Source organism: Hemicordylus capensis, chromosome 6 (assembly GCF_027244095.1).
Source record: "Hemicordylus capensis ecotype Gifberg chromosome 6, rHemCap1.1.pri, whole genome shotgun sequence".
Taxonomy (NCBI): domain Eukaryota; kingdom Metazoa; phylum Chordata; class Lepidosauria; order Squamata; family Cordylidae; genus Hemicordylus; species Hemicordylus capensis.
In genome coordinates this window covers 61,147,764-61,173,622 of record NC_069662.1, presented here as the reverse complement: position 1 = coordinate 61,173,622, position 25,859 = coordinate 61,147,764, and the positions used below count along the sequence as shown (strand labels likewise).

Below are 25,859 nucleotides of genomic sequence, written 5' to 3'. Positions count from 1 at the left end.
CAGAGCCAACCACGTTAACTACTTCCGGAGAGTGAAGTCACTTTCTGTCGTGGCAAAAAAACCCATCGTGTTTTGGAGCGCCACAAACGAAAAGTAATTTTTATTTCAACATAATTGTCCTTGTAGTGCTTGTCTCGAGGCGCCATTTCTTCTGAGGAAGTGGACTGTAGGCCGAGAAAGCTTGCGCTGAAATGCTGGTCTGACGCTACAACACTCGTCGTTGTTTTTGACACCTTAATAGGATTCACTCCCGCACTGCAAGCCACTCACCAGCTCAATGCAACTATGTGCCAATGCCGGGCAAAAAGGGCAGAGAACCATAGATATTGGGGTAAGCGTAGGGGTTTGAGCAGCCTATTTGGGGTTCTACTAGCAAGCAAGCAATACGGGAAGTGACCGTGCACTCTTCCTTCCTACCTCTATGGCTCTATTAAGGCGCGGTAGGAGGAGTCACTGCTAACTAGCGACCAATGAGGCTCGTTCAAATTTGTAGACGTCTCTGTCAAAGCGACTCTTGATTGCCACACCGCCGGAGGCGTGAAAACTAAAGTGCCGCGACTCCGAGCGTGAGGAAGGATCTGCTTTTGCGAGCGGTAGCTACCTGGAGCTGGTAACCTTGGTCCGAGCAACAGCTGAAATGCGAACACGCCCAGCCTAACTTTTCTAGCATTGTTTAATTTATGCAGGGTGATCTGTTGCATGACTTGATTTGAATTGATGAGTTTTTAATATATAACAAAAAGTGCGTTAAGCCCTCCCAGGGGTTAATGAGTGTCCTCGACCTCACCAGGGCTCGTCATTTACTTTCAAGTTTCAATCCCAGAGCTCAACCCTGGTATGATGTAAGAATAAATGAGAATGTCCCTGAGCAGTTCAGAGTGCCCTTCTGTAATCTCCACTGAGTAGAGTTGCAAATCCTCAGGGACTGGAGCTATTCAGATCCGAAAGTGTAGACCTGAGCCTGGCATCTCTTTCTAGGAAGTAGTTGACAGGAACCCTCCATTTAGAAACTAGAACGCTCATACAACTGCACCACCATACATGTCATAGTTACAAGGTAGCTCACTCAAAGTCCAATTCAATAGTATATGTAATAAATTAGTATATGTAATCAGCACCACAATCAGCCATTATGAGGAGGCAGAGATAATCTTCTGTTCATGTTCTTAAACTTTTTTCCCCCTGATTAAACTGGCTGTTACTGACATTTATATCCCACCCTTCCTCCTCTAATGATTTAAGTGTTAAATGATAAGGAAGCTTAGTGTGGGGTAGAGTTCAGTTGCCGTTAGTAATTCATCTCTTAAAATATAACTGCATGGGTTTTGTTTAACATTTAAATAAAGGACATTTGCTTATAAATATTTCTTGTGATTACAGTGAAAATCACACCTCTAAGGAGGTCAGTCTGGCATTCTTGAGTGATGATCTTTTTACCGTAACAAAAATCCTGTGATAAGGGTAGGCTGAGGGAGAGACTAAAGTAGAAAATAGTAAAGTAGAGCCAGCATAGCGAAGTGGTTAGAGTGTTGAACTAGGACTGAGAAGACATGGGTTCGAATCTCCATTCAACCATGAAACTCACTGGGTGACAGAGTCATGTATCTCTCAGCCTAACCTACCTCACAGGGTTGTTGTGAGGATAAACATAACCATGTACTCTGAACTCCGCAGAGGAAAAAGCAGGATGTAAATGTATAATAATAATAATATAATAACAACAATATGGTGAAACATAACTTTAATAAATCTATACCGGATCGGTTGTCACCTGGGTCAACAAGGACCGCGCCAGATTCTGGAGTCCCAGGACATCTGGTGGCAAGTGGGCAACAGGACTCAGGATCTTCAGTTGAGCAACCAGGGCTGGAGACTGCAAGGTTACTGGAAGAAACGTCGCTTAACCGGAAAAAATATACAAAAAATGCCAACAAGGAAATAATGATTTGCTATTCCAAGTCTAGTCCAACTAGAAGAGGTTATTTAACAAAAATGTACCAAATTTGGAAAGAGAAGCATCCAGATACAGAAATAACAGAACAAAGGCTAGCAGACCAGAGAAGATTCATAATAAGAAATAATAAAGTATTCACAGGAGTTGAGCTGGAAGAACTGCAAAGAGCAACACAGGCTCAAGATATGGAAGAAGAATTACCACCAACTGAAGCAGTTGCTCAGACGCAAGTGGAGGAGGTGTTGGAAATAGAGGATGCCACTGTTGCTGAACTGTTTCAAAATCAAAACCAGGCAACCGCCCCTTTGCCTTCACCTCAAAACCCGAATGCCATTTAACAGAAAAGCAACAAGAACTAAAGCAAAAAATAACTGAGCACATGAACCAAACAACCACCAGGGTTCGACTTCCAGCGTTAAAAACAGTTGCCAAAAAACAACTTGCTCAGGCATTAAAAGATGTCAATGCTGCACTTGCAGAAAAAACAACCAAGAATTTGCAAGAAACAAACCAACTAATGTACAGTGCAGCAACAATAACACCACAGGAGTTTGGATATAAGATCAGTGGACCTGTAAAAAAAGAAAGTTAGTACATCGCCTAAATGGAAGATTAGATTAGAAAATAAAATCTCCAGGCTTAGATCAGATGCTAGTAAACTGAAAGATATGAAAGACAAGAAGCTGAAGAATGAAAACACCCAACAGTGTCTGATCCAAAAATACCACCTAGATTCAAGGAAAATTAGAGAGGTCCTGGAAATAATCAAGCAGCAAATAACAGCAGTGTCAAAGAAGATTAGCAGATACGAAGCCAGAATTACACAACATAGGCAGAATCTCCAATTCCTGTCGAATCAGAGACGTTTTCTACCAAGCATAGAAGGAGAAACTGCGAGAAACATAGAAACACCAAATAAAGAAGAAACAGTGCAATTCTGGGGAAAATTATGGGACAATCCAATAGATTATAATAAAAAAGCAGGCTGGATGAAAGAGGTTGAAAAATGTAACCAACAAATGCAAGATCTAATAATAACACCAGAATTAATAAGTGAAAGAGCAAAGAAAATTAAAAATTGGACTGCACCAGGCGACGATGAACTGCATGGCTTTTGGCTTAAACACCTAACAAGCCTTCATAAACAACTATCAAAACAGTTCAATCACATTTTGCAAGGAGGTGATATTGAACAATGGCTAACAACTGGGAAAACTCATCTCATCATGAAAGACCCAGCAAAAGGTGCAGTTCCAAGTAATTATAGACCGATAACCTGTCTGCCAACCATGTTCAAATTATTAACTGGAATATTAGCAGATGAAGTGAGGCAACACTTATTAACTAACAGCTTCCAGTTGAACAGAAAGGAAATTGCCCAAACACCAGAGGCACAAAAGACCAGCTGCTGATTGACAAAATGATTTTAAAAAATTGCAAGAGAAGAAAAACAAATGTAAGTGTTGCATGGATTGACTACAAGAAAGGCTTCAACTCATTGCCTCACACATGCATACTAAAATGTTTAGAAACAACTGGTGTCAGCAAAAACATTCAGATATTTATATTAAAAAAAGCAATGAACATGTGGAGTACACAGTTAACAATCAATGGCGAGACACTTGGACAGGTTAGCATTAGAAGAGGCATTTTCCAAGGGGACTCACTATCCCCTTTGTTGTTTGTAATCGCCATGACCCCACTTTCACAAATACTAAACAGAACAGGCCTCGGATACCAAACATCTAAAACATCCAGTAAAATCAACCATCTGCTGTACATGGACAATCTGAAGTTGTATCGAAAGTCCCAGTCAGAAATCAAATCACTGCTAAACACTGTCCGTATATTCAGTATCGATATAGCAATGGGGTTTGGACTAGACAAGTGTGCTGCATTAATAATGAACAGAGGGAAAATAACAAAAACAGAAGGAATAGAACTGCCCAATGGAAGCAACATCAAGAACCTGGAAGAGAAAGAACATTACAAATACTTGGGCATTCTCCAGGCTGATAACACTGCACATGCTGAAGTTAAAAGAAAAATTGGAAGTGAATACATCAGGAGAGTTAGAAAAATCCTCAAGTCCAAACTCAATGGTGGGAACACCATATAAGCCATAAACACCTGGGCTATACCTGTTATCAGATACACTGCAGGAATAATAGACAGGACACAGGCAGAGCTAGAGACGCTAGATCGTAAGACCAGGAAAATAATGACCATCAATCATGCTCTGCACCCCCGCAGTGATGTCGATAGGCTATACCTCCCTCGCAGCTCAGGTGGAAGAGGAATGCTGCAAGTCCATCAAACAGTAGTGGAGGAGAAAAGAGGCCTTGAAGAATATATCAAGGACAGTGAAGAAGATGCACTTAAAATGGTCAAGAACGAGAAACTATTCAACACCAATGAAACAAAGCAGGCCTACAAGAAAGAACAAGTCAGGAACTGAGCAGAAAAATGGAAAAATAAGCCCCTGCATGGTCAATATTTGCACAATATAAGTGGAAAATCAGACATCACCAAGACCTGGCAATGGCTTAAGAATGGCAACTTGAAGAAAGAAACAGAGGGTTTAATACTGGCTGCACAAGAACAGGCACTAAGAACAAATGCAATAAGAGTAAAAGTCAAAAAGTCAGCAACAAACAGCAAGTGCCGCCTTTGTAAAGAAGCAGATGAAACAGTGGACCACCTAATCAGCTGTTGTAAAAAGATCGCACAGACTGACTACAAACAAAGGCATGACAAGGTAGCAGGGATGATACACTGGAACATCTGCAAAAAATACAAGCTACCTGTAGCCAAAAGTTGGTGGGACCATAAAATCGAAAACGTTGTAGAAAATGAAGATGTAAAAATATTATGGGACTTCCGACTACAAACAGACAAACATCTGCCACACAATATACCAGATATAACTGTAGTTGAGAAGAAAGAAAAACAAGTTAAAATAATCGACATAGCAATACCAGGGGATAGCAGAATAGAGGAAAAAGAAATAGAAAAAATAACAAAATACAAAGTTCTACAAATTGAAAGCCTGTGGCAGTAAAAGACCAAAATAATCCCAGTGGTAATTGGCACCCTTGGTGCAGTTCTGAAACAACTTGAAGAGCACCTCAACAGCATAGGGGCCACAGAAATCACCATCAGCTAATTACAAAAAGCAACTTTACTGGGAACAGCCTATATTTTGCGGCGATATCTATAAAAACCAACAGTATTGATGATAAAATTCAGCCATCCCAGGTCCTTGGGAAGGACTCGATGTCTGGATAAAACAAACCAGTCAATAACACCTGTCTGACTGTGTAAATAAATAATAATAATAGTAATTTCAAAAAATGAGCTTCATGACTGAGCAGAGATTTGAAGCCAGGTCTCCCTAGTCCTAATGCATCACTTACAACTACACCAGACTGGCTTGACATGTATGTGCATGCTTCTACATTTGAGAGTGGCCATTGCTCAATTATGGAATATCTGCTTTGCATGCAGAAGAACACAAGTTCACTCCCTACCATCTTCCAAGTGGGGCTGGGAAAGACCCTTGCCTGAAATCTTGTAGAGCTGCTGCTAGATAATACTGAGCTAGATGGACTCAGAATAAAGCACCTTCGTATGTTTAAAGGGGGAGCTTTCAGCCTAGATTTTGTTGTTTCAGTCTCTAAGGGTGAGGTAGGACAACAAGTCTCCACAATGGCTTGGTTAGGACCAGCTGCCATTTTGCACCGCCTCTTTCTAGAACTGTCTCCTGTGGTGACCATTCTACCTGGTAATTACATAAAATTAAACGACGGGGGCAGTGACACTTTTGCTGCTGCAAACTTCATACAACTTCACATATACGCTGATGGGATCTGAGCTGTTGGTGACTGACCAGGAGAGAGATCTTGAGATCATGGTGGACAGTTCATTGAAAGTGTCAACTCAGTGCATGGCAGCTGTGAAAATAGCTAATTCCATGCTAGGAATCATTAGGAAGGGGATTGAAAATAAACATGTTAATATTATAATAATGCCCTTACACAAATCTATGGTATGGCCACATCTGGAGTACTGCGTACAGCTTTGGTCACCGTATCTTAAGAAGGATATTGTAGAACTGGAAAAGGTGCAGAAGAGGGCAACCAAAATGATCAGGAGCCTGGAGCACCGTCCTTATGAAGTAAGGCTACAGCATCTGGGGCTCTTTAAAAAGAGGCGACTAAGCGGGGGATATGATCGAGGCGTATAAAATTATGCTTAGAGGGTGGACAGAGAGAAAATTTTCTCTCTCCACTGAATCCATCATCGTCTCCATCACGTGCTGAACTTAACATGCAATATAATCCAAGCCACCATTTGAAATACAAACATCCTTAAAAAGCAACATCACAATTAAGATGTTGTGGTGCAGAAATTTGGTTAGCTTCTTTAAGATTGTGTGCTTTTCAATATTTCATCTGGCTGCCTCTGAGGGAGAGATCAGACAGCGAGCCCCACTGCCCCTCCCTGCCCCACCCCATCCCACCCTGCCTGGCCCTACCCCATACCCAGGTACAGTAGAGCCTCGATATTTGCATCTATGGATTCGCATATCCGCAGTCGGATAATGGACACCTGCCCTCGGTATATGCAAGGGGAAATCTGGCAAAGGGGGTATGTGTGTTAAACTCATATATCCGTGGGGGAGGGGTGGCTAGAAATGATCTTGGAGACCATTTCTGGCCACCATTTTGAGATCAGGAGCAATTTTATGGATCGTTTTGAAAAACAAAAAAAACTTGGGGGGAATGCTATTTTTGGCTGAATTTTGACTCTTGAGGGGCACTGTGGGACTTCTGGAGACCTGCTGAGCATAGTGGGGTACTTTACCATGCTTTCCTTCCTGTTTTTCTGGACATCCCCCTCCCCCCGGGACCTAACCCCTGGATTTGCATTGCTCCAATGCACTAGCTACTAGTTGTCCAATCTCATATATGTCCGGGAAATTTTTTCCCATTAACTGTTCAGCAACATTGTGGAGTAGCACAAACGACTTGGAAGCATGCATTTTCTCGCATTATGCAGGTGCAATGCTAGCCTGAATCCTGTCCTTTAAATGTCATTCTTGTTAACTGCTGTGCATTTCAGGCTGGGAAGTTATCCCCTGTTGTTGTGATCACTTTCATAAATTAAGGTTCTAAGCAGAGCAAATAGATAACAGCAATAATGAAAAGAGAGGGAAGACAACCTTTTAGGTGTGAGTGGTGGATTATTTTCCTCTTCTTTGATCAAGAGGGATAGTTTTTACCTAGGGACCCCTTTGTTAGACTGGCTCATGGTTGTCAAACCTGCTTTCCTTTGTGTTTGCTAGTTATACTTGTGGTTAAAGGGTGAAGCACTAGCTACAATCCTCCTTTATTTCATGTGATATACCAGAAGTTTTCAGATCCTCAGACCGGCAGATAATTTGTTGTGATTACTGTGTTGTTGCAGTGACTGGGAATAAAAATATGAGGTATGTCAGTAGTCGAGGAGGAGCTGAAAGTGTTGATTTTGAAGGTGCTCTCTTTTCGGGATATGCAACGGATGGTGGCCTTTTCATGCCTGACAAAATCCCTGTCCTGGACTATACCACTCTTCACAAATGGAGCACCTTCTCCTACCCTGATCTGGTAAAACAATTGTGCTCCATCTACATCTCTTCTGAACTCATTCCAAAAGCAGATCTGAATGGTAAATTTAATCCAGATGGTTGTCAATATCTGGGAAAAACATTTAAGTTATCAAATATTTAGAACTTAATTTTTAATATTTTTCCTCAATCACTTTTGATTTTATCTAGTATGATGTACTGTTTTCCAATGTTGATGTAACTTACTGTTGTTGTTGTTGTTGTTGGCCAACATGCAGACGAATGAAGCGCTTGTGCCATGAGCACAAGGTTATTGCACTTGCTGCTTGTGCTACGTCTGGAGCATTCCCCGATGAGCGTTTTGCTAGCACACACATGTTTACATTTCCGCAACAAGGTGTGCAACCTGGGCCTGCCTCATATTTTGCGGTGAACTTGAGTGCAAGAGCACAATTCTGAAAATCCCCGTGATTTAGTGCAGCTACACGATATTCTTGCATTAACTTAGCACAACTTTGTTCATTACGCAAGCAATTGTTAGTCTGCATGGATAGGAATAGCATGTCAGCCGTTGTATAACTTCATTCATGTATATGGTGCTTTATGAATTAATGTAAGATTTAAAAAAACAGAAAAGAGAGATTTTTTACTCTGAAGTGAAGATTGCCTTCTAAAATTTCAATAAGAGGGGGCAAATTCCAGAAGGGGCAGCTGTGTTTGTCAGATGAAAAACAACAAAGAGTCTTGTGGCACCTTAAAGATTAACCTGTTGATTGTGTCATAAATTTGGAAAAGCTTATACCATAATAAACCTGTTAGTTTTTTAAGGAGCCTCAAGATTCTTTCTTATTTGAAGGAGAGACAATGGAATGACAGAAGGGAGTAAAAGGAGAGATAACGTAACTGGGATGAATAATTGCACAAATGCAGGCAAGAATACTTAGGGGGTGAAGACCTTTTGTAAACTGCCTTAAAATTTTTGGTTTAGAAGTGGATATAACTTTTAAATAAGTAAATAAAATGAGCCAAAGGCTTCATGGAAGAGAGGGTTTTAATGGACAGGATGAAGAGATACGCAGATGTTCTGCGAGGGATTTCCAACTTCCAAGTTGCAAGATACACTTTTTGAAAACAAGTGAAGGGTGAGGAAGGATGCCTGTAAAAATCCTTCTGAAATCTAAACATTGTGCTCTGTCACTTTTCTGAAGGTTGTTTCACCAATGCAAACCTAATATGTACACAGTGTTGTTCTCTTGGGCCGCAAACGTTGAAAGCCCAAAGCATAGTACTGTCTGAAATTCTTAGAGGGTGTCAATACAGTATTTCTGTGTAACATGGATCATCTTCAGACAGCGACACTGAGAAACTTTGTTCTTTTCCTGTAATGAACTGGCAATGGGAGGAGATGAATAGTTTTCATAGAATCAAACATTGCACAGACGTATCATCAATCACTATGAACTACAAAATATTTATTTATTATTAATTGGGAGTGGGGAAGACGACGGAAAACCCTAATGTGATTTCCATGTGTTGCAAGTGTAGTCTTCAGTTAAGACCCAAGGCTACGATTGCCTTGGTTAAGTCTAAAGAGCAAAGACATGGAAAATAAGTTTTGTATCTTCCTAGCTAACTGTGTCCTTTGACTTCTCTTCCTCTAGACCTGATTGATAGAGCGTTCAGCCGATTTAGACACAAAGATGTTGTTCATCTGTCGAGACTGAAGAATGACTTGAATGTTTTGGAACTTTGGCATGGTGTGACATATGCTTTTAAGGATCTGTCGTTATCCTGTACAGGGCAGTTCCTACAATATTTTCTGAAGAAAAAGAAGCTGCACATCACAGTTCTAGTGGGTATGTTTGCAGTTAAAACTGACTAATGGATAAAGATGTGCACAAATCGCAGTTGTGCACTGGTCCAAAAGTGGTTCGTCATTTGGCAAACCTGTTCATTCCGATTCGGCTGACCAACAAACTGGTTTGACGGTTTGAATGTGGCACTGAGGGTGGTGGCGAGCAGCACCTTTTAAAAGTGAGCAGTGCAGGTCCTTAACTGAGTTTCTGCTGCTCCATACCACTTTCTGCGGTGGCGGCACTGCCACCAGCAACCCATGTATGGCACTGGCATGCACATGGCCTCTGCACATGCACAGAAACCATTTGCATGGCCGGCATGGTGATGCTGACCTCATATATTGCTTCTACACATGCACGGAGGCCATGCTTGGCCTCTATTGTGAACAGGATGCTGAACTAGATGGCTCACATGATCTGCCTTTTTAAATAATATGTCTGTTTTAGTACTTTTGTGAAAGATTTGACTGACAGTTTTGAAGCTCAGGATTTATTTGCTCCAGAATAGGCTATGTGAAGCCAGTGGCTAAGCTTAGCCACTGGACATCTCTTTATCTAGAGCACTGGTCTTAGATGGGACACACCACTAGTGCTAGGAACAGTAAAGGAGAAGGGCAGAGAGAAGGAAGTCAAGACACACTCTCTCTCTCTCTCTCTCTCACACACACACACGCACACGCACACGCACACGCAAAGAGGATACAGGGACCAAGTTTAATATATCAGTGGAAACTCTAGAAGTAGACCCAGTGTGGCAGATGAGGGTTAAAAATTGATTCTGGGAGTCAAGGATGAAAGCCATTCACCTAAAAGATACCTTCTTTAATGCTGATCTTTCAGACTTTCATTAAGTCTTTGATAGGCAAATTGTCCTCAATTATTTTCAAACAGGGACATCAGGAGACACTGGCAGTGCAGCAATTGAAAGTGTTCGGGGTGAAATGAATGTGGACATATTTGTTCTGCTGCCACATGGTCTCTGCAGCCAAGTGCAAGAACTACAGATGACAACAGTGGTGGAAGAGAATGTCCATGTGTTTCTTGGTGAGTAACTCTTTCGGAATACTTTTGAATGGGTATCAATGTGGAATTGCTGTGAAGCTTCAAATTGTGACTACCAACCAAAACCCTAAAGTTTGCCTTCTGAACCTTTAATGCATCCTACACTCAGGAGCAGGGCGCTACCGGGGGGATGGTGAGAGGCACCTTTTGATAGGTGTTTACCTCCACTCCGGCTGCAGTTGCAAACTCCTCCGAGCAGCAGCGCACTGCCCAGCACTACCTGCGGCAGCGGATTGGCTTTGCCACTCACCTGGCCACTGGTGGGGGATGGGCTCTGCGGAAGCCAGGTGCATGGCGGAGCTGATCTGCTGCCATAGGGAGTGCCAGGCAGCGCGCTGCTGCTTGGAGGAGTTTGCAGCTGCAGCTGGAGTGGAGCTAAGCACCTATTAATTTGTGCTTAGAGATGCCTCTCCACCCCACCCCACCCCATGGCGCCCGCACTGGCTGCTCATGCCTACACTGCCAAACAACTAAACCTTGGTGAGTTGTTTCTATACAACTCACCAAGTTTCTATATTGTATAGTTGTTTCTATACAACCTATACAAGGGCCTTATTTGTTCCTCCTCTCCATACGGCCAAAACACCGTCTTTTTAACTTTTACTTTTTATGTTCTCAGCAGAGTGTTCTGGGTAACAGCCAGGATGGAATCTGATTGTGTTTACAAAACTATTAATCCATATTATTTTGTCCCTTTTGATATACCTAAATTTAAGACCAATTCGTACCTTTTCATAGAGGGTCCTTTCCCTCCATGAATCTTTTAAGGTCCAAAGGGTCTGAGATCAGATCATCAATGTTTCTGACTAGGCAGAGCATTAGCAAATGCCAGACAAATTGATGTGTTTGCAAAGTAGATTCCCACATAGGTATGAGGAAAGGTAACCTTTGTTTCTTAGATAAGAACATTTCTCACATCTCAGAGATGAGATATGGGGTTTGCTAGGTTTGCTGCAGCTGGGGATGATGGGAGTCATAGTTCAACAACAGTTTCTTGGTTATTCTCTTACACACTGCAAGATAGAAATAGGATGAAATTGCAGGATGCCTTCTGAGGGGTCACCAGTACCAAGAAGTATTTTGTAGTGAGAAAATAGTTCATGCAAGGTAGGTCAGCTTTGCGATATGGCTGGCAGTTCCTTTTGCACCAATTGCTGCTCTCTTCAGCCCTCTTCATATCTGGGCTGGTTACTGAGGGGCAGGTTAGGCCACACCTCTGGATAGGACTGATTAAGCACAGCATGGCTGCTCATTACTTTCCCACCTCTCTCTTTCCAGCTGAGGGAAACAGTGATGAAATTGATGAGCCAATCAAAGAATTGTTTGCAGATGAAGACTTTTCCAGAAGGCACAACCTGCTGAGTCTGAATTCGATCAACTGGTCTAGGATTCTGGTGCAAATTGCTCATTATTTCTATGCTTACTTTCGGTGTGTTCCATCCATGGATGCTACTCCATTGCCAACTGTGGAAATTATTGTTCCAACTGGGGGAGGAGGGAATCTCACAGGTTGGTGAAACACTATAAAACACTTCCTTGGGTTTGAATTAAACAGCCAGCACAGCCTCAATAATGGGAGTTGGGCATGCCAATCAGAGACAATTGCAATACCCTAATTTTAAGACAAATGTTTTACTAAGTGATTTGCATACAAACATTTAAGAACAGCTCAAGGCCTATCTAGTCCAGCATCTTGTTTCACACCTACCAGATGCCTCTGAGAAGCTTACAGGCAAGAGGTGAGGGCACACCTTAGTGTTGCTCCCCTGAAACTGGTATTCAGAGGCATAGTACCTCTGAGGTGGCCCATAGACACCAGACTAGTAGCCACTGATAGACCTGTTCTCCATGAATTTTTTTACGCCCCTTTTGAAGCCATCTTGCAAGGTAGGCTGTCACAGCATCTTGTGGCCGAAAATTCCATAGATTAACTATGCTCTGTGTGAAAAAGTATTTGATTTGTCAGTCCTAAATTTCCTGACCTTCAGTTTCAGAAGATGACCCCTGTTCTAGAGTTGTGAGAGAGGGAGAAAGATTTCTCTCTGTCCACTCTCTCTACTCCATGCGTAATTTCATACACCTCCATCATGTCTCCCCATAGTTGCCTCTTTTCTAAACTAAACTAATTTATGACAGTCATAATACCCTAAGGCAGGAATTTTCAACTAGGGTTACAAGAACCCCTGAGGATACTTTGAAGGCTTGTAGGGAGTATGGGAGGGGAAGGTGGTAGGGGGGAGGTATGTCAGTTAGTATTCATATTTTCCTTGTGACTGGCAGACTCAGCCCACCACTCCAGGCTCAGGAATGAGGGAAATGCTGGCTGCTCTGCTTGTCAGGCTGAGGGAGGGGAGGGCTGAGCCCTGACCACAAGAATGGTGGGGGGTGGCGGGGTAGGCCGAGGGGATGCTATGGATGCCTGGCCATGAGGTTCCAGAGCATAGGAGAAGGAAGAGAGCCACAGAGTAGAGTTAGGGGTTGGCAGGGGGGAATTTTCCCTGATTCCACGAGAGATTTGCTGGGCTTGCATTTTATTTCCTACCAACTTACAAGACTGACTGACTTCTGGGGTCCACAGTTCTTTGCTGCAGATATATATGGGCTACTTGGGCTGAAGAGACAGAAGGGATACACATACTTAAAAAGGCATAAAACTTCTGCCTTAAGATATTAAATTGTGGACTGAATTTTCAATTTGCCAGATGTGTTTGAAAGCATTTTTCTCTGGTGGCTTTTCCTGTAATACTTGGATGAATGCATTATAGGAAAAGCAGCAGCTTTTCCTATAACACATTCATCCAAGTATCACAGGAACTTGCGTGGTTCCATGCTCCACCCAGGGGCGTAACTACTATTAGGGAAGGGGAGGCAGTTGTCTGGGGGCCCCCACACCTCCAGGCCCCCCCCCCCCGAGGCAAGTCACATGACTCTCCAACACCCACCGAGCTTCCTTCATTATTCTGAATGATCCTTCCTTCGCACACGTTTGAAAAGTCCAGAAGGATCAAGAGATGAGATCACTGGGTTACAATCCCCCCGCACACACTTCACTATATATTGTGAAGTGTGTGTGTGTATCAGGAAGGGGCCCATTTTAAAATTTTGTCTCTGGGCCCACTCCAACCTTGTTACACCCCTGGCTCCACCCCTCCCCTTACCATGCAAGGGGAGGATTGCAGTTTCGTTCTGCAAAGCATTAATTACTGTCCTTGGTCTAGCTGGATGTATTGCAAAGAAGATGGGGCTCCCCATTGAGCTTGTGGCTGCAGTCAATGACAATGATGTCATACACAAAACTGTCCAGCATGGTGACTTCTCATTGTCTGGGAGTGTGAAGCCAACACTAGCTTCAGCAATGGATATTCAGGTAAGCAGCAAGCTAATTGGAGGGGGTTTGTTGCCATCAGTGTGCAAAAGGAAATAACACCCACCCACACCGCAGCCTGAATGCCACAGATTTGGAACTGTTATTCCCGGATTGTGTGACAGAGTACACTAGTGTGACTTGGGGAGAGCCATTAGTATGCTCCTATAACTGGATTAATTGAAGGATGCAATCTGTTTCTTCTGTACATTCATAATTTCTGTACGTTCATAATTTCCCCCCAGCAACATAGAGAAATCTTTTTTTCTTCGTGCTTGATAAGATATTACACTGATAGCTTAATTATTAGTGAGCTGGGTCTCACGATCAGTGAGAGGTGGTTTGCAAGAGTGAGAGCACACGAGCAGGGCAGAAGCCCTGGGTGGCCAGATCGGAGGCCATGTGCATGCTGGCATCATGAAGGGGCAGCTGGGAGACACCCCACTGGTGCACGGGCATAGCTGTGGGGAGTACCGGAATTACTGCAATGTCTGTGATCAGAGCAGGGATGGATCTGCTCTGCATTAAAGGGGCTGAGTAAGTCCTCGCTTTTAGAGGAATCGTTCTGTAATTCAGCTTCCGAATTGCAGCACAATCTCTTTAAAATTGAGGCCTTATCCAGCCACTTTAATGTGGAGGAGAGCAGGTCCATCCCTGCTCTGATCACAGTCATTGCAGTAATTCCGGTACTCCCCACAGCTATGCCCGTGCACCAGCGGGGTGTCTCCCAGCTGCCCCTTCATGATGCCAGCATGCACATGGCCTCTGTGCATGTGCGTCGGCCATTTGCATGGTCAGTAACCATGCTCACCATGCAAAAGGCCACTGTGCATCGCGGAGGCCATGTGTGTGCCGTGCCGGCGCCACGCACAGGCACACAGTCATTGGATTACTGCAATGATCAGAGGAGGAGCAGGGATGGATCTCTCTCCTCTGTGTTAAAGGGACTGAGTAAGCCCTCGATTGTGTTGCGATTCGGAAGCTGAATTCCATTTTGAGCATATCCCTACTATTGGCTTTTCTAGATGCTGATATATTCCAACATCACCTTAAATTACTATGAAAAATAGATGCAGAATTCACACTAGGAAGAAGGAAGACATATTCTTAGCACCATTTGCTGACAATCTGCAGCATCTCTTTTTATACTGCCTTTATTCTAATTGAAAAGGGATGATTGTTCCTTCCTTGATTCACCAATTGCCAGCAGGTGGCACTAATAAAATAACACAACCTCTTCCTTTTTCTTTTTCATGTGAATTCCTTGTGGTTTTTTCCTGACAGTAATTTGCACCAGTGTTGGAATATATGGACGCTATGAGGCAATTGATATTCACTCGTGCTATTTGTTTGAGCAGTGTGGAAGACCTTCAAGCGTTCTAATAGCCAGAGGGGCTGTAGGAAGTGGTCAAAGCAATCTCTTTCTTCTATGCTATGCAAAGGGAGAGAGGACGAGAGCACAGTAGCTGTGTTTGTGATCCCTCCTTATTGAGCTCCCTGCTTGCATGTTTGCTGCATCCTTTCCTGCTAACTGGATGGAACCATCATTCTGATTAGTTGACTGAAATGGGCCCATGTAGAGTGGCTGGGTTGCTTAACATACTAAGGCAGCACTCTGGAACCATATCAAGTGACACCTTAGCCCTATTCAGATTTTTTTATTTAAGCACCACTGTAACCATGTACAGTGGCACAAGTCCCACCCCAACCCATCAGTCACCCTTGTGCCCTGCCACTCATGCTTAGAGTGGCATTTGTGTGAAGAGGGCAGCGCCGTGGCTGTGATGGTAGGCACGTCCATGATTACAAGGCTGTATCTCCCCAACCTCGTGATATGGAAGTGCCCACCTTCACAGATAAGGTGCTTCCTTGTTCACACACTCTAAATGTGAACTGCGGAGCATGAGGGTGACTGACAGTTTGGGAGCAGGGCTTCTGGCCCATTTGCCCTGCTGCATACAGTTACAGTGGCACTTTTAAAAACCTCTGAATCGGACTCTTGTCTCCCTAGGATTTCTGCAGGGTGTTTCCTTCTGTTCTGATAACTACATTTTAGAACATCCTGTCCTCCTCCTCCTCCTCTTTCCCTTATCTAATACTGATGGCACCACCTGCTTCTGACTATAAGCCTCCCTGTGGGAAATGGCGGATGTGCCATTTTTTCTTTCCGTAGGAACCGTACAATATGGAGAGGATCTTTTGGCTGCTCTCTGGCTCAGATAGCCATTTGGTCAAACATTTGATGGAAAAATTTTATGCTGATAAAGAAGTCAAACTTCCAGGAGAATTGCATAAGGAGGTTAGTTCAGATATGACTGATAGATTCTTGAATTTGCTTTCTTTTGAGCTTCCCCATCCCCAACTCTCAACACTCCTGCTTCAGGATTCATAATTCAATCCTTTCATTGTCAAATGTATATCTTAAGATATGAACTGTAGCAGTACTATTTGGCGGGGGGTGGGGGTGGGGGGCGTTGAATCAGTATATCTCAAAATACTGTTTTTCAGTTGTATATCAGAATTGTCTTGTGTTCTCATATGCTGAAACCCAGTACTTAACATATAAGAACAGCCCAGCTGGATCAGGCCCAAGGCCTGTCAGGTTCAGCATCCTGTTTCATACAGTGGCCCACCAGATGCTTCTGAAAAGCCCACAAGCAAAGGCATGCCCTTTCTCTTGCTGTTGCTCCCCTCCAACTGGTATTGAGAGGCATTGTGCCTCTGCGGCCAGAGGTCTGGTGGCCTGTAGCCACCAGACTAGTAGCTATTGATAGACCTGTCTTCCATGAATTTGTCTAAGTCCATTTAAAAACCATCCAAGCTAATAGCCATCACATCCGATGGCAGAGAATCCTATAGATTAATCTTGCGCTGTGTGAAAAAGTACTTCCTTTTGTCAGTCCTAAATTTCCCGACCTTCAGTTTCATGAGATGGCCCCTGGTTCTAGTGTTGTGAGAGATTCTAAAGGATAGAGATAGATTAGATTCTGATGGAGATGCTTCATGGGCTAATTGACCCTTATATTTATTGTAAACTCTAATAATCCCTAATATCAGAAAGAGTCTAATTTACATTTTTAACAAAAAACAGTGTATCAGTTGGTAACCTGTCCCCTCCTACTCTACCTCCTGAGGACTTGTGTCTCTGATCTGTCAAACCACTCTCATAGTGTGGTCAATATCCAAGCATGACAACATTAAAAATGATGGAAAAGGCAAACATTGAAAGGTGGTGTGATTGGGGGAGAGCTGATTCAAATTCATGCTCAGCATAGAGTTTAGGTGATCCTGGGCCAATCCCTCTCCTGCTAGGGTAGTTGTGAGGATCAAAGGAGAGAAACTCATGATAAACCATATAAGTGTAGCCTTTAGTCTCTAAAGACGCATTTCTCCACCCAGACTTTTAACTGATATTGTTTTGATTGTTTTAATGTTGTTTTTAGAATATTGTTTTAAAATTTTAAATCGTGTTTTAAATTTCTTGCTTTTACATTTTTTGTTTTTGTTTTAAATTAATGTTTTACTTTTATTCTTGTTGTAAACTGCCCAAAGACGTAAGTTTTGGGCAGTGTAAAAATATGATAGATAGATAGATAGATAGATAGATAGATAGATAGATAGATAGATAGATAGATAGATAATACAAGCATGATCAAAAAAGTAATCAGCTGCCTGTATGTGGATCCTGGTTGGCTGTGTGATGTCTCCAGTTTCTTTTTGTGACTGCAGCTTTCCAGAGCGTTGAGATCTTGCTCGGTGTCAGATGAAGAAATTGTTCACACCATGAGACGCTGCTGGGAGGAGAACCACTACCTCTTATGTCCCCACACAGCTATTGCTGTCTGCTACCATTATAAGCACTCCAGCTGCCATCCAAGCATGTAAGAGATTGCCTATAGAAAACTACACGATTTGTGAGGTTCAACAGTGGTCGTAAACTAGAGCATGCAACTGTAGAATATATTACTGCTCTTATACAATTCCTGCTACTCATCCACCAATACTGGGCTGCAGCTACTGGGACAAATGAGAATCCCAGCCTCCGGACATTTCTGACGCTTTTAGTTTGGGGACCACAGATGGATTCTGTGTACTGTGCAAAGAGCAACCTGAATAGAATAAGAGTTTTGGCACAGCATTAACCTTGATTGTAGGATGCTGTGAGGCTGTTCTTATGATCAGCCAAAACAGGGCTAAGGAAGCCAAGCCCCGTCTTGGCTGATTGTAAGAACCGCCGGGATCACACCCAATCCTGGGGGCACTTCGATGGCAAACCCACTAAAGAGGCCAACCTCTTAAATGGGATTAAGGGGGCTAGCACTCCTTTAGCCCGTTTTTTAAATTGTTTGCCAGCATCGGCTGCTTGCAGCTGGGGCTGGGAGTCTACAGGGCTCCCCGCCATCGCTGGGGGAGTACCCAGAATGCAATGTGCACTTGTGCGGTGCATTGTGGGATTTCTGGGCCTGGGATGACATGTCCCAGCCGCTGACCCTCCGCACTGCCAGAAGAGGCAACTGAATGCCTGGACGTATGATCTCCGCGCCCAGACCCAGAGAATCGATTGTCTGTGGGGGAGGTAAGCTTTTCAAGCCTTCTTCCCCATGCATCCTCAGGCCCGTCTCACCGATCATGAGAAGGGGCTCTGTGTGTGTCTTTTTAAAACATATACCCTGCCTACAGTTCTCAAGGTGGCTAACAACACATTTTAAAAAATAAGTTAAAAGCAACGGGGGATGAAAAGCACCTCCAAAATTATCCTGCACATGAGTGCTGCACTCAGCACATTGTGTGTTGTTGTGGGAAGGTGCCATTTTGCACAATATGGTATGCACAGCACTGGCTTAGAGGAGCTGCTTTCTCACCCACCCTGCCTAGAGACTGACTAGCTGGGGACTTAGTGTTGGGGACTTAGTGCAGGGTGAAGGGCCCACTGTTGGTCTCTTGCCTATCAAAAATCTGGAGCTGGCCTTGTGTCCAATATATGCTCTCCTTCAGAAATGCACACCGTAGTTCAAAGGGAATCTGTAAAGCACAAGAAATTCAAGATCTGGGAGGCTTCCTATCTTCTGAATCTGTCAAAAGGGTCTGCTAGTTTTACAAAAAAAATTATGACACCAGTTTACCCATTGCACTTGCTTAGGTGTAAACAGTAATCAAGAGTGTGCACTTGGATATGTGATGTATGAACAACAAGTGGGGACCAGCTCAAGTTTGCAAAGATACCTATATCATACACATACACTCAGTTAACGGAGCCAGGATAGCTCCCTGTTAGGTGGACTTTCAGTAGCAATCTAGGTTTTGCCACTGGATGATGAGTATGCTACGCTGGGCCTTTCCACACAAGGTACAAAGCACCTTCATGACAGACAGATTTATTGTGGCGTAAGCTTTTATGGGTCAGGACCCACTCTTGGCAGGAGCTTCCTGTTCATATTTTTCAGACATTTTGATTTGTTTCACAGATGAAACAAATAGGTGGGTTTTTTTCTTACTCCAGTTCTAGGTGCTGCTTTGCTCCTGCCTCCCCAGTCAAATTCAAGGATGCTGTTCTTAAAGCTGATCTCAGCCTGGAAGTCTCATCTGAGATAAGCGCATTGGAAGAGATGGAGACCAGATCCAGCATCCTGAAGAGGGACGAAGATTGGGCAAAAATACTGCGGCACCAAATAGAGGCAGTTGCCAAGCAAAGACGTTCTATGCTCGACTGACTATTTGCAATTAATACCTAATTGCTTGCTTAATCAAAACCTCTCACCACTATGTGCAAGGTACAAAATGGTGGCAGACCCGTTGTTGCTTTTGCTAATGAGTAAAAAATAACAGCTGTATAGAATCCTTTGTCACTATAAGCTTTAGAAAACAAGATTGCCATGTTTTCTAAAAGGAAAGTGCAGTATTGTTCAGTCTTTCTCTTCTAATTACAACAAAGACAGTTTGTGAAAGCATAATTTAAAATAAAAAAAATAGAATGATACAGAATTATATTACCAAGGTTCAGCTTCATGCCTCTGACAAAATGGACCCCAGCCTATGCTGTTATGTATTGTTTGTTTAGAATATATAACACCTCTCAACAAAAATTTCCCAAAGCAGTTTGTAAGGTAAACTGGGCAACAATTGCTAAAGACAACTTCATTTGAATGTTTCCCTTACTGGTTCATCTTTGAACAGTCCTTACATCTTGTAGGCCTCACTGGGAAGATATCATCGGGGACTCCTAGCTCTCAGTGGAGAAGTCTGTGGAGCTGCTGAAAGAATAGTGCTCTGTAAAGTTGTTTCTCCACCAAGCCCACAGTGGCCAAAGAGAAGAGGCTGCCCACTCCAGAAGTCTCCTCAAGCACCAAACCTGAGTAATGCTAGTAGTTTTGTTCAAAGAAGACAAGGGCTTTTCCTCACCCAGGCATTATCGGCTTTAGCTGATACACCAACTGACACCTTACCTGGATAGAGAGAGTTTGGCCACGGTTATTCATGCTCTGGTAACCTCTCGCTTAGATTACTACAATGAATTATACGTGGGGCTGCCTTTTTAAAACGGTCCAGAAACTGCAACTGGTACAAAATAGGGCTGCAAGATTATTAACTGGGAGTGAACGTTTTGATCATATTATGCAAGTGCTTCATCGGCTGCACTGGCTCTCATGCCATTTCTGGGCCCAATTCAGAGTGCTGGTTTTTACCTTTAAAGTTTGGGCTCGGCTTACCTGAGAAAGTGACTTGCCCCATATGTCCGGACTTGGACCTTAAGATCTTCTTCGGAGGCCCTGCTCCGAATGCCCCTGCCAAACGAAGTGAGGCCGGTGGCTACTAGGGAGAGGGCCTTTTTGGTGGTTACATCCCCTTTATGGAACAGCCTCCCCAGGGTACCATCACTTTGTTCTTTTAAATGCCATGCAAAGACTTTTCTGTTCATTCAGGCTTTTAAAATTTGATTTTTAAAATTGACTTAAAAAAAACCACAAGTTTTAAAATTGTTTTGTACTCTCTCTGTGTGTGTGTTGTGATTTGATGTGTTCTATGTGTTTTTATTAGCACTTAGCAATAGCAATAGCACTTACATTTATATACCGCTCTATAGCCGGAGCTCTCTAAGCGGTTTACAATGATTTTTAGCATATTGCCCCCAACATTCTGGGTACTCATTTTACCGACCTCGGAAGGATGGAAGGCTGAGTCAACCTTGAGCCCCTGGTCAGGATCGAACTTGTAACCTTCTGGTTACAGGGCGGCAGTTTTACCACTGCGCCACCAGGGGCTTATTGGATGTTTTAATGTTGTGTTGCGAGCTGCCCAGAGGACAATTTGTTATGGGGCAGCTAACAAATAAAGGTGGTTGTTGTTATTGTTACAGCCTAATCCTGGCAAAGAGCAGAAATTGTGTTTCATTGGAAGACAAGCCTTATTCTAATGCTAGCTGGATAGTCCAGGAGAATTTGGAAAATTGCCTTATTAGAGAAATTTACACACAAGCTTAGTCTTTCAAGGGCAATGACAAAACCTTTTTTGCAACATAGCACTATTATTTCTTATATCAATAACAAGTAAATTTTAGCCCGTTGAATAACAGGCGCTAGGAAGGGAAGGGCAAATCAGCGTCCGGGCAGACTCTGGGGGCTTCGCTGCCAGTCCGGGCCGCGCCCGCCTCACATTCCCGGCCGGTCTCCCCGGCCGGGCAAGGGCCCCAAGGACTCCAAGCCGCCCAAGGACTCTCCGCCACCAACTCGGCCGGTTTCCCCTGCCGCCTCCTCCCCCCGCCCGGCTTCGGCAGCGCAGCCAGGCTGCGGCCATGGCTCCGCCGCTGCCTTGGCCGCGCCGCATCCTCTGGCCAAGGCGGCGGCTTTGCCGCCGCCTCAGCCAGTATCCCCCGCCGCTGTTTACCCGGCTTCTTCAGGGCGGCCGCTTCTGGCCGCCCAAGATGGCCACCGGGTCCTGTTGTTCGTGCCTCCCTTGCTCTATTATGCGCATGCACTTCGTGCATGCCCAGAACAGGCGAGGCACGAACGCACGCTTGGTGTCCGTCCACGGACGGACACCAAGTGTTTTATTAGAGAGGATTCAGATGCTCTGCATTCAGTAGAGTCTTCTTTTGGGAAGGACCTGCTAGCTTATTTATTTATTTGATTTTTTGGGGTATACTACCTTTCAGACACAGGCTTCTGATATTCAAATGTATTGTAATCACATACAGTTAAAAACCAAAATAATCAGATTTCTTGCTGTGGCTGGTGGTGGGTCTTAAAGCTGCAGCAGGCCCCAGGAAAATGTGTGGGTCTCCACTGCCCAATCCAAAGTCCAGTTGCAGAGTTGTATTCCATCCTTGTTGCGGTTATTTATTTATTTATTTATCAGATTTGTACACCGCCCAAACTTCCGTCTCTGGGCGGTTAACAATAACATAAAAACAAGTTAAAAACATACACAAAAACTTAAAACAATTTAGAAAATTTTAAAATCAAACACAGATTTAAACCCTAAACTATTTAAAAAGCTGGAAAAGCTTGGGTGAAGAAGTGGGTTTTCAAATGCTTTTTAAAACTTGTCAAGAGATGGGTAGGATTGTATTTCAGTAGGGATCACATTCCACAATCTCGGTGCAGGAACTGAAAAGGTAACCTCTCTGGCCATGTGGCCACTAGGTAAGCTGGTGGCAACTAGAGACGGAACTCTCCAGACGACCTTATTGGGCAGTGGGGCTCATAAAGAAGATATTATCTTAAATACCTAGGGCCCAGAAATAACCAGCACCTTGTATTTTGCCTGGAAACCTATTGGCAGCCAGTGTAGCTCTATCAACAAAGGAGTAATGTGGTCTCTCCGAGATGACCCAGAGAGCAACCTGGCTGCCGCATGCTGTACCAACTGAAATTTCTGGACTACTTACAAAGGCAGCCCCACATAGAGTGCATTGCAGAAGTCAAGTCTGGAGGTTACCAGCATATGTACCACTGTTTTGAGGTCATTCATCTCAAGAAATGGACATCGCTGGTGTATCAGCCGAAGCTGATAGAAAGCCCCTCTGGCCACTGCCTCAACCTGAGATACCGGGGAGAGGTGTGGATTCAAAAGTACTCCCAGACTGTGTACCTGTTCCTTTTGGGGAAGTGTGACCCCATCTAGAACAGGTAGTTTAAAATTGTCTCTGAAGTTCTGACCCCGCACAATAAGTACCTCTGTCTTATCTGGATTCAGTCTCAGTTTATTCTCCCTCATCCAGCCCATTACTGCTTTCAGGCAGGCATTTAGGGAGGTTTTGCCATCTCCTGATGACAATGACATGGAAAAGTAGATCTGGGTGTCATCAGCATAGTGATAACATCCCTCACCAAATCCCCTGATGATCTCTCCCAGAGGTTTCAGATTTCAGGTTATGTATGAAAACTATCCTTGTAATATGTTCCTTATTTTTATTTTATGCATATCTTGGAAAGAGAGTTCAATACAAGTTAAAACAAAATAATCACTGTTGCATGATATCTGGTGTTGGCTACTAGCTTAGAATCCTTTTACAGGAAGGTTTAAACAAATTCATAGAGGACAGGCCTATCACTACTAAAAGAGCAAAGAGGTATCTTTTTTAATGTGGCGATTCTCTTTATTGAGCAGGGGGAGAGCACCTGGCCCTATCCATCTCCAGCACAGCATCCCTCCAGTGGCTGTTGCTGGTGTCTATGTCAATTTTATATTTCTTTTTTAGGTTGTGAGCCCTTTGGGGGACAGGAAGCCATTTTATTCATTTGTTCATATCTATGTAACAAATAAAGTTTGGAGACTTTAGTTGAAATGTGGTATATAAATATTTGTCATATTCATATTTGCCATGAAAGCTAATAGAACTTTCATGTTCATCTCTGACACATCTGTAAACCAAATGGGGGACAACCAAGGGGTGGTCATCAGCTTCATGCTCTGCCTGTGAGCTTCCCAGAACTGTGTGTGCTATTAGAAGCAAAATGCTGGACTATATTGACCTGATTAATCACTCACATTTTTATCTTGCCTCTTCTCAAAGGAGTTCAGGGCAACCTGACCCCTGTTTTTATCCTCATGATAACCCTGCAAGCGAGGTCTGTCTGAGAGTGAGCAACCGGCCTCCCACTCTACCCAATGAGTTTCATGTCAGTGGTTGTAGAAGGGTGTGAGATTTCTCTCTCGTACTTACTTAGAAAAGGAGCAGGACTTTTTAAGCATTCATGTATTTACTTCCACAAGAGGGCAGAGCAACCTCAACTCTGACTTGCTTAACATATCTTTGGTATTTACTGGAGCCTGTCTAAAATGATCCAATGACACTTGCCTTGCCAATGGTTGATTCACAAGACTCTTTCATATGAAGCCCCCCCCACATTTGCTGAATGCATTGAAGGAGTGAAGGCGTGCACCCTCTAGCTACGTCCTAAACCACCTCCCGTTTGACTGAATGTGTGAAAGGGCACTCTTTTAATGTGTGTATAGTAGAGCTGTATGCACACAGAGACCCCTTTCCGTTGAACATGCAGGGAGTAGAAGACATAATCAGTGATGCAGCCACATCAGTGAATGTAGTCCAGATCCACACATTCACAGCATGCATGAGAGCTTCATGCCAAAAGGACTATAGTTGATTATGAGCATGTAAAAATGCTGTCACACAAGTCTCATTTCCTCAGATTTCGGGCTCTTCCAGACTGTGGTAAATTCCAAAGGGAGCACGAAATTATGGTGAAAAATCAAATGGAAAATCCACACAACATAGGGCTGTCACATCATCATCTTTTTTATTGCCAGCAGGTGTGCCACACATCACCAGCACATCTGGTGGCAATGTGCAGCAATCCCTGTCTCAGCAGTATCTCATCACATTCCTTTTATTCTAAGCTGAAGGGATGCAGTTCATGAATCGACAATAAGCGGCCATGGGGGTGGGGTCCCTCAAGCCAGATCAGGATGGTGATCAGAGCAGGCAAGCGTTAAAATCGTCTTCCTCTTGCTGCAGTCCCAGTCGGCAGCAGTCTGGCTGCTGCTACTGGGGTGTGTTTTTCTCTTTTTTTTCCCTTTTAAGCAAACACAGAAGCACTAAACACATTTTCTCTAATGTATAGTCTGATCCTTAGTGAAGGGTTGCATATTAGAAAACCAGCAGTTCTATATCTGAGTTCACAGGTGTATACCATCCAGACTTAGAGATGTGCTAATTTTTCCTTTGTCGATTAGCCCTTACTTCATTTCTTGTCACCTCTATTTGACTGAGTTCTTCAAACAACCTCCCCCCACAAAGCTGGTGAGGCGTGGGTATCTATCCAACATCTTCTGCAGTGAAGACAGACACAAAGAATTCTGTCAACTTCTCTGAAAACTTCTCTGCAAACCTTCAGTAATCTTTTCACTCCTTTGCCATCAACAGTACAACTGCTTCCCTGGCTGGTTTCCTCTTTATACATTTAAATAATTGTTTCTTGCTGGTCTTAGTGCACTTTAGCAATATGCCCTCCAATTCTTTCTTGCTTATCTTATTGTCAACTCACATTTGTTTTGTCAGAGTTTGTGCTCCTTATTGTTTCTTCGTTTGAGCAAGACATTTTTTTTAAAAATAAACCTTGATGTCATTCGCACAATCAAAAACTTGAGTTCCACCTGAGTTTGGGAGCTGTGTGTGCTCCCAATTTTTGGTTCTGTGGAAGCAAGGTAAGAGAAAATCTGGGTAGAAGTGATTATGTGGAAGCAAAGTAGGAGGGAAAGCTATTCAGGTTTTCTTTCTACTTTGCTTCCACACAATCATTTCTACCCAGATTTTCCTCTCTTCCACAGAACCAAGAATTGGGACTATACACAGCTCCCAAACCCGGGTAGAACACAGTTTTTGATTGTGTGAATGACCTCCCTGCCTTTTACAGTTTCCATCATCCTTCTTGTTAACCACAGTGATATCCCCGTGTATATACTTTTCCTAATCTGGGTTTATATTCTACCTAATTCTCTATTAATGTAGTTTAAAATAACCTATTCAAAACATTTTTAAGATTTGGCTTTCTTGAT

At 43.4% G+C, this 25,859-nt stretch overlaps 1 protein-coding gene across 4 annotated transcripts; it reads left to right on the top strand.

Moving 5' to 3' along the window:
* The first annotated feature begins 484 nt into the window (after nt 1–484).
* THNSL2 (threonine synthase like 2) lies at nt 485–23,628 on the top strand. Of its 4 annotated transcripts, none has more exons than XM_053264901.1 (9): nt 485–619; nt 7,424–7,663; nt 9,224–9,418; nt 10,310–10,462; nt 11,759–11,989; nt 13,699–13,847; nt 16,018–16,143; nt 17,574–17,725; nt 19,345–23,628. In XM_053264901.1, the coding sequence occupies exons 2-9, from the start codon at nt 7,441–7,443 to the stop codon at nt 19,553–19,555; spliced, it is 1,440 nt and encodes a 479-aa protein (XP_053120876.1). In that variant the 5' UTR covers nt 485–619; nt 7,424–7,440; the 3' UTR covers nt 19,556–23,628. The 4 variants fall into 4 exon arrangements, with proteins under 4 accessions (XP_053120876.1, XP_053120877.1, XP_053120878.1 ...); XM_053264902.1 differs by having other exon boundaries at nt 502–610; XM_053264903.1 differs by having other exon boundaries at nt 521–593.
* Nucleotides 23,629–25,859: the final 2,231 nt, after the last annotated feature.

Excerpts from the sequence above, each read along its gene's own strand:
- THNSL2 (XM_053264901.1), top strand. The coding sequence starts at position 7,441 with ATGAGGTATGTCAGTAGTCGAGGAGGAGCTGAAAGTGTTGATTTTGAA. Across the intron at positions 9,419-10,309 it reads GCACATCACAGTTCTAGTGG|GGACATCAGGAGACACTGGC; the intron begins GTATGTTTGCAG and ends ATTTTCAAACAG. Across the intron at positions 10,463-11,758 it reads GAATGTCCATGTGTTTCTTG|CTGAGGGAAACAGTGATGAA; the intron begins GTGAGTAACTCT and ends CTCTCTTTCCAG.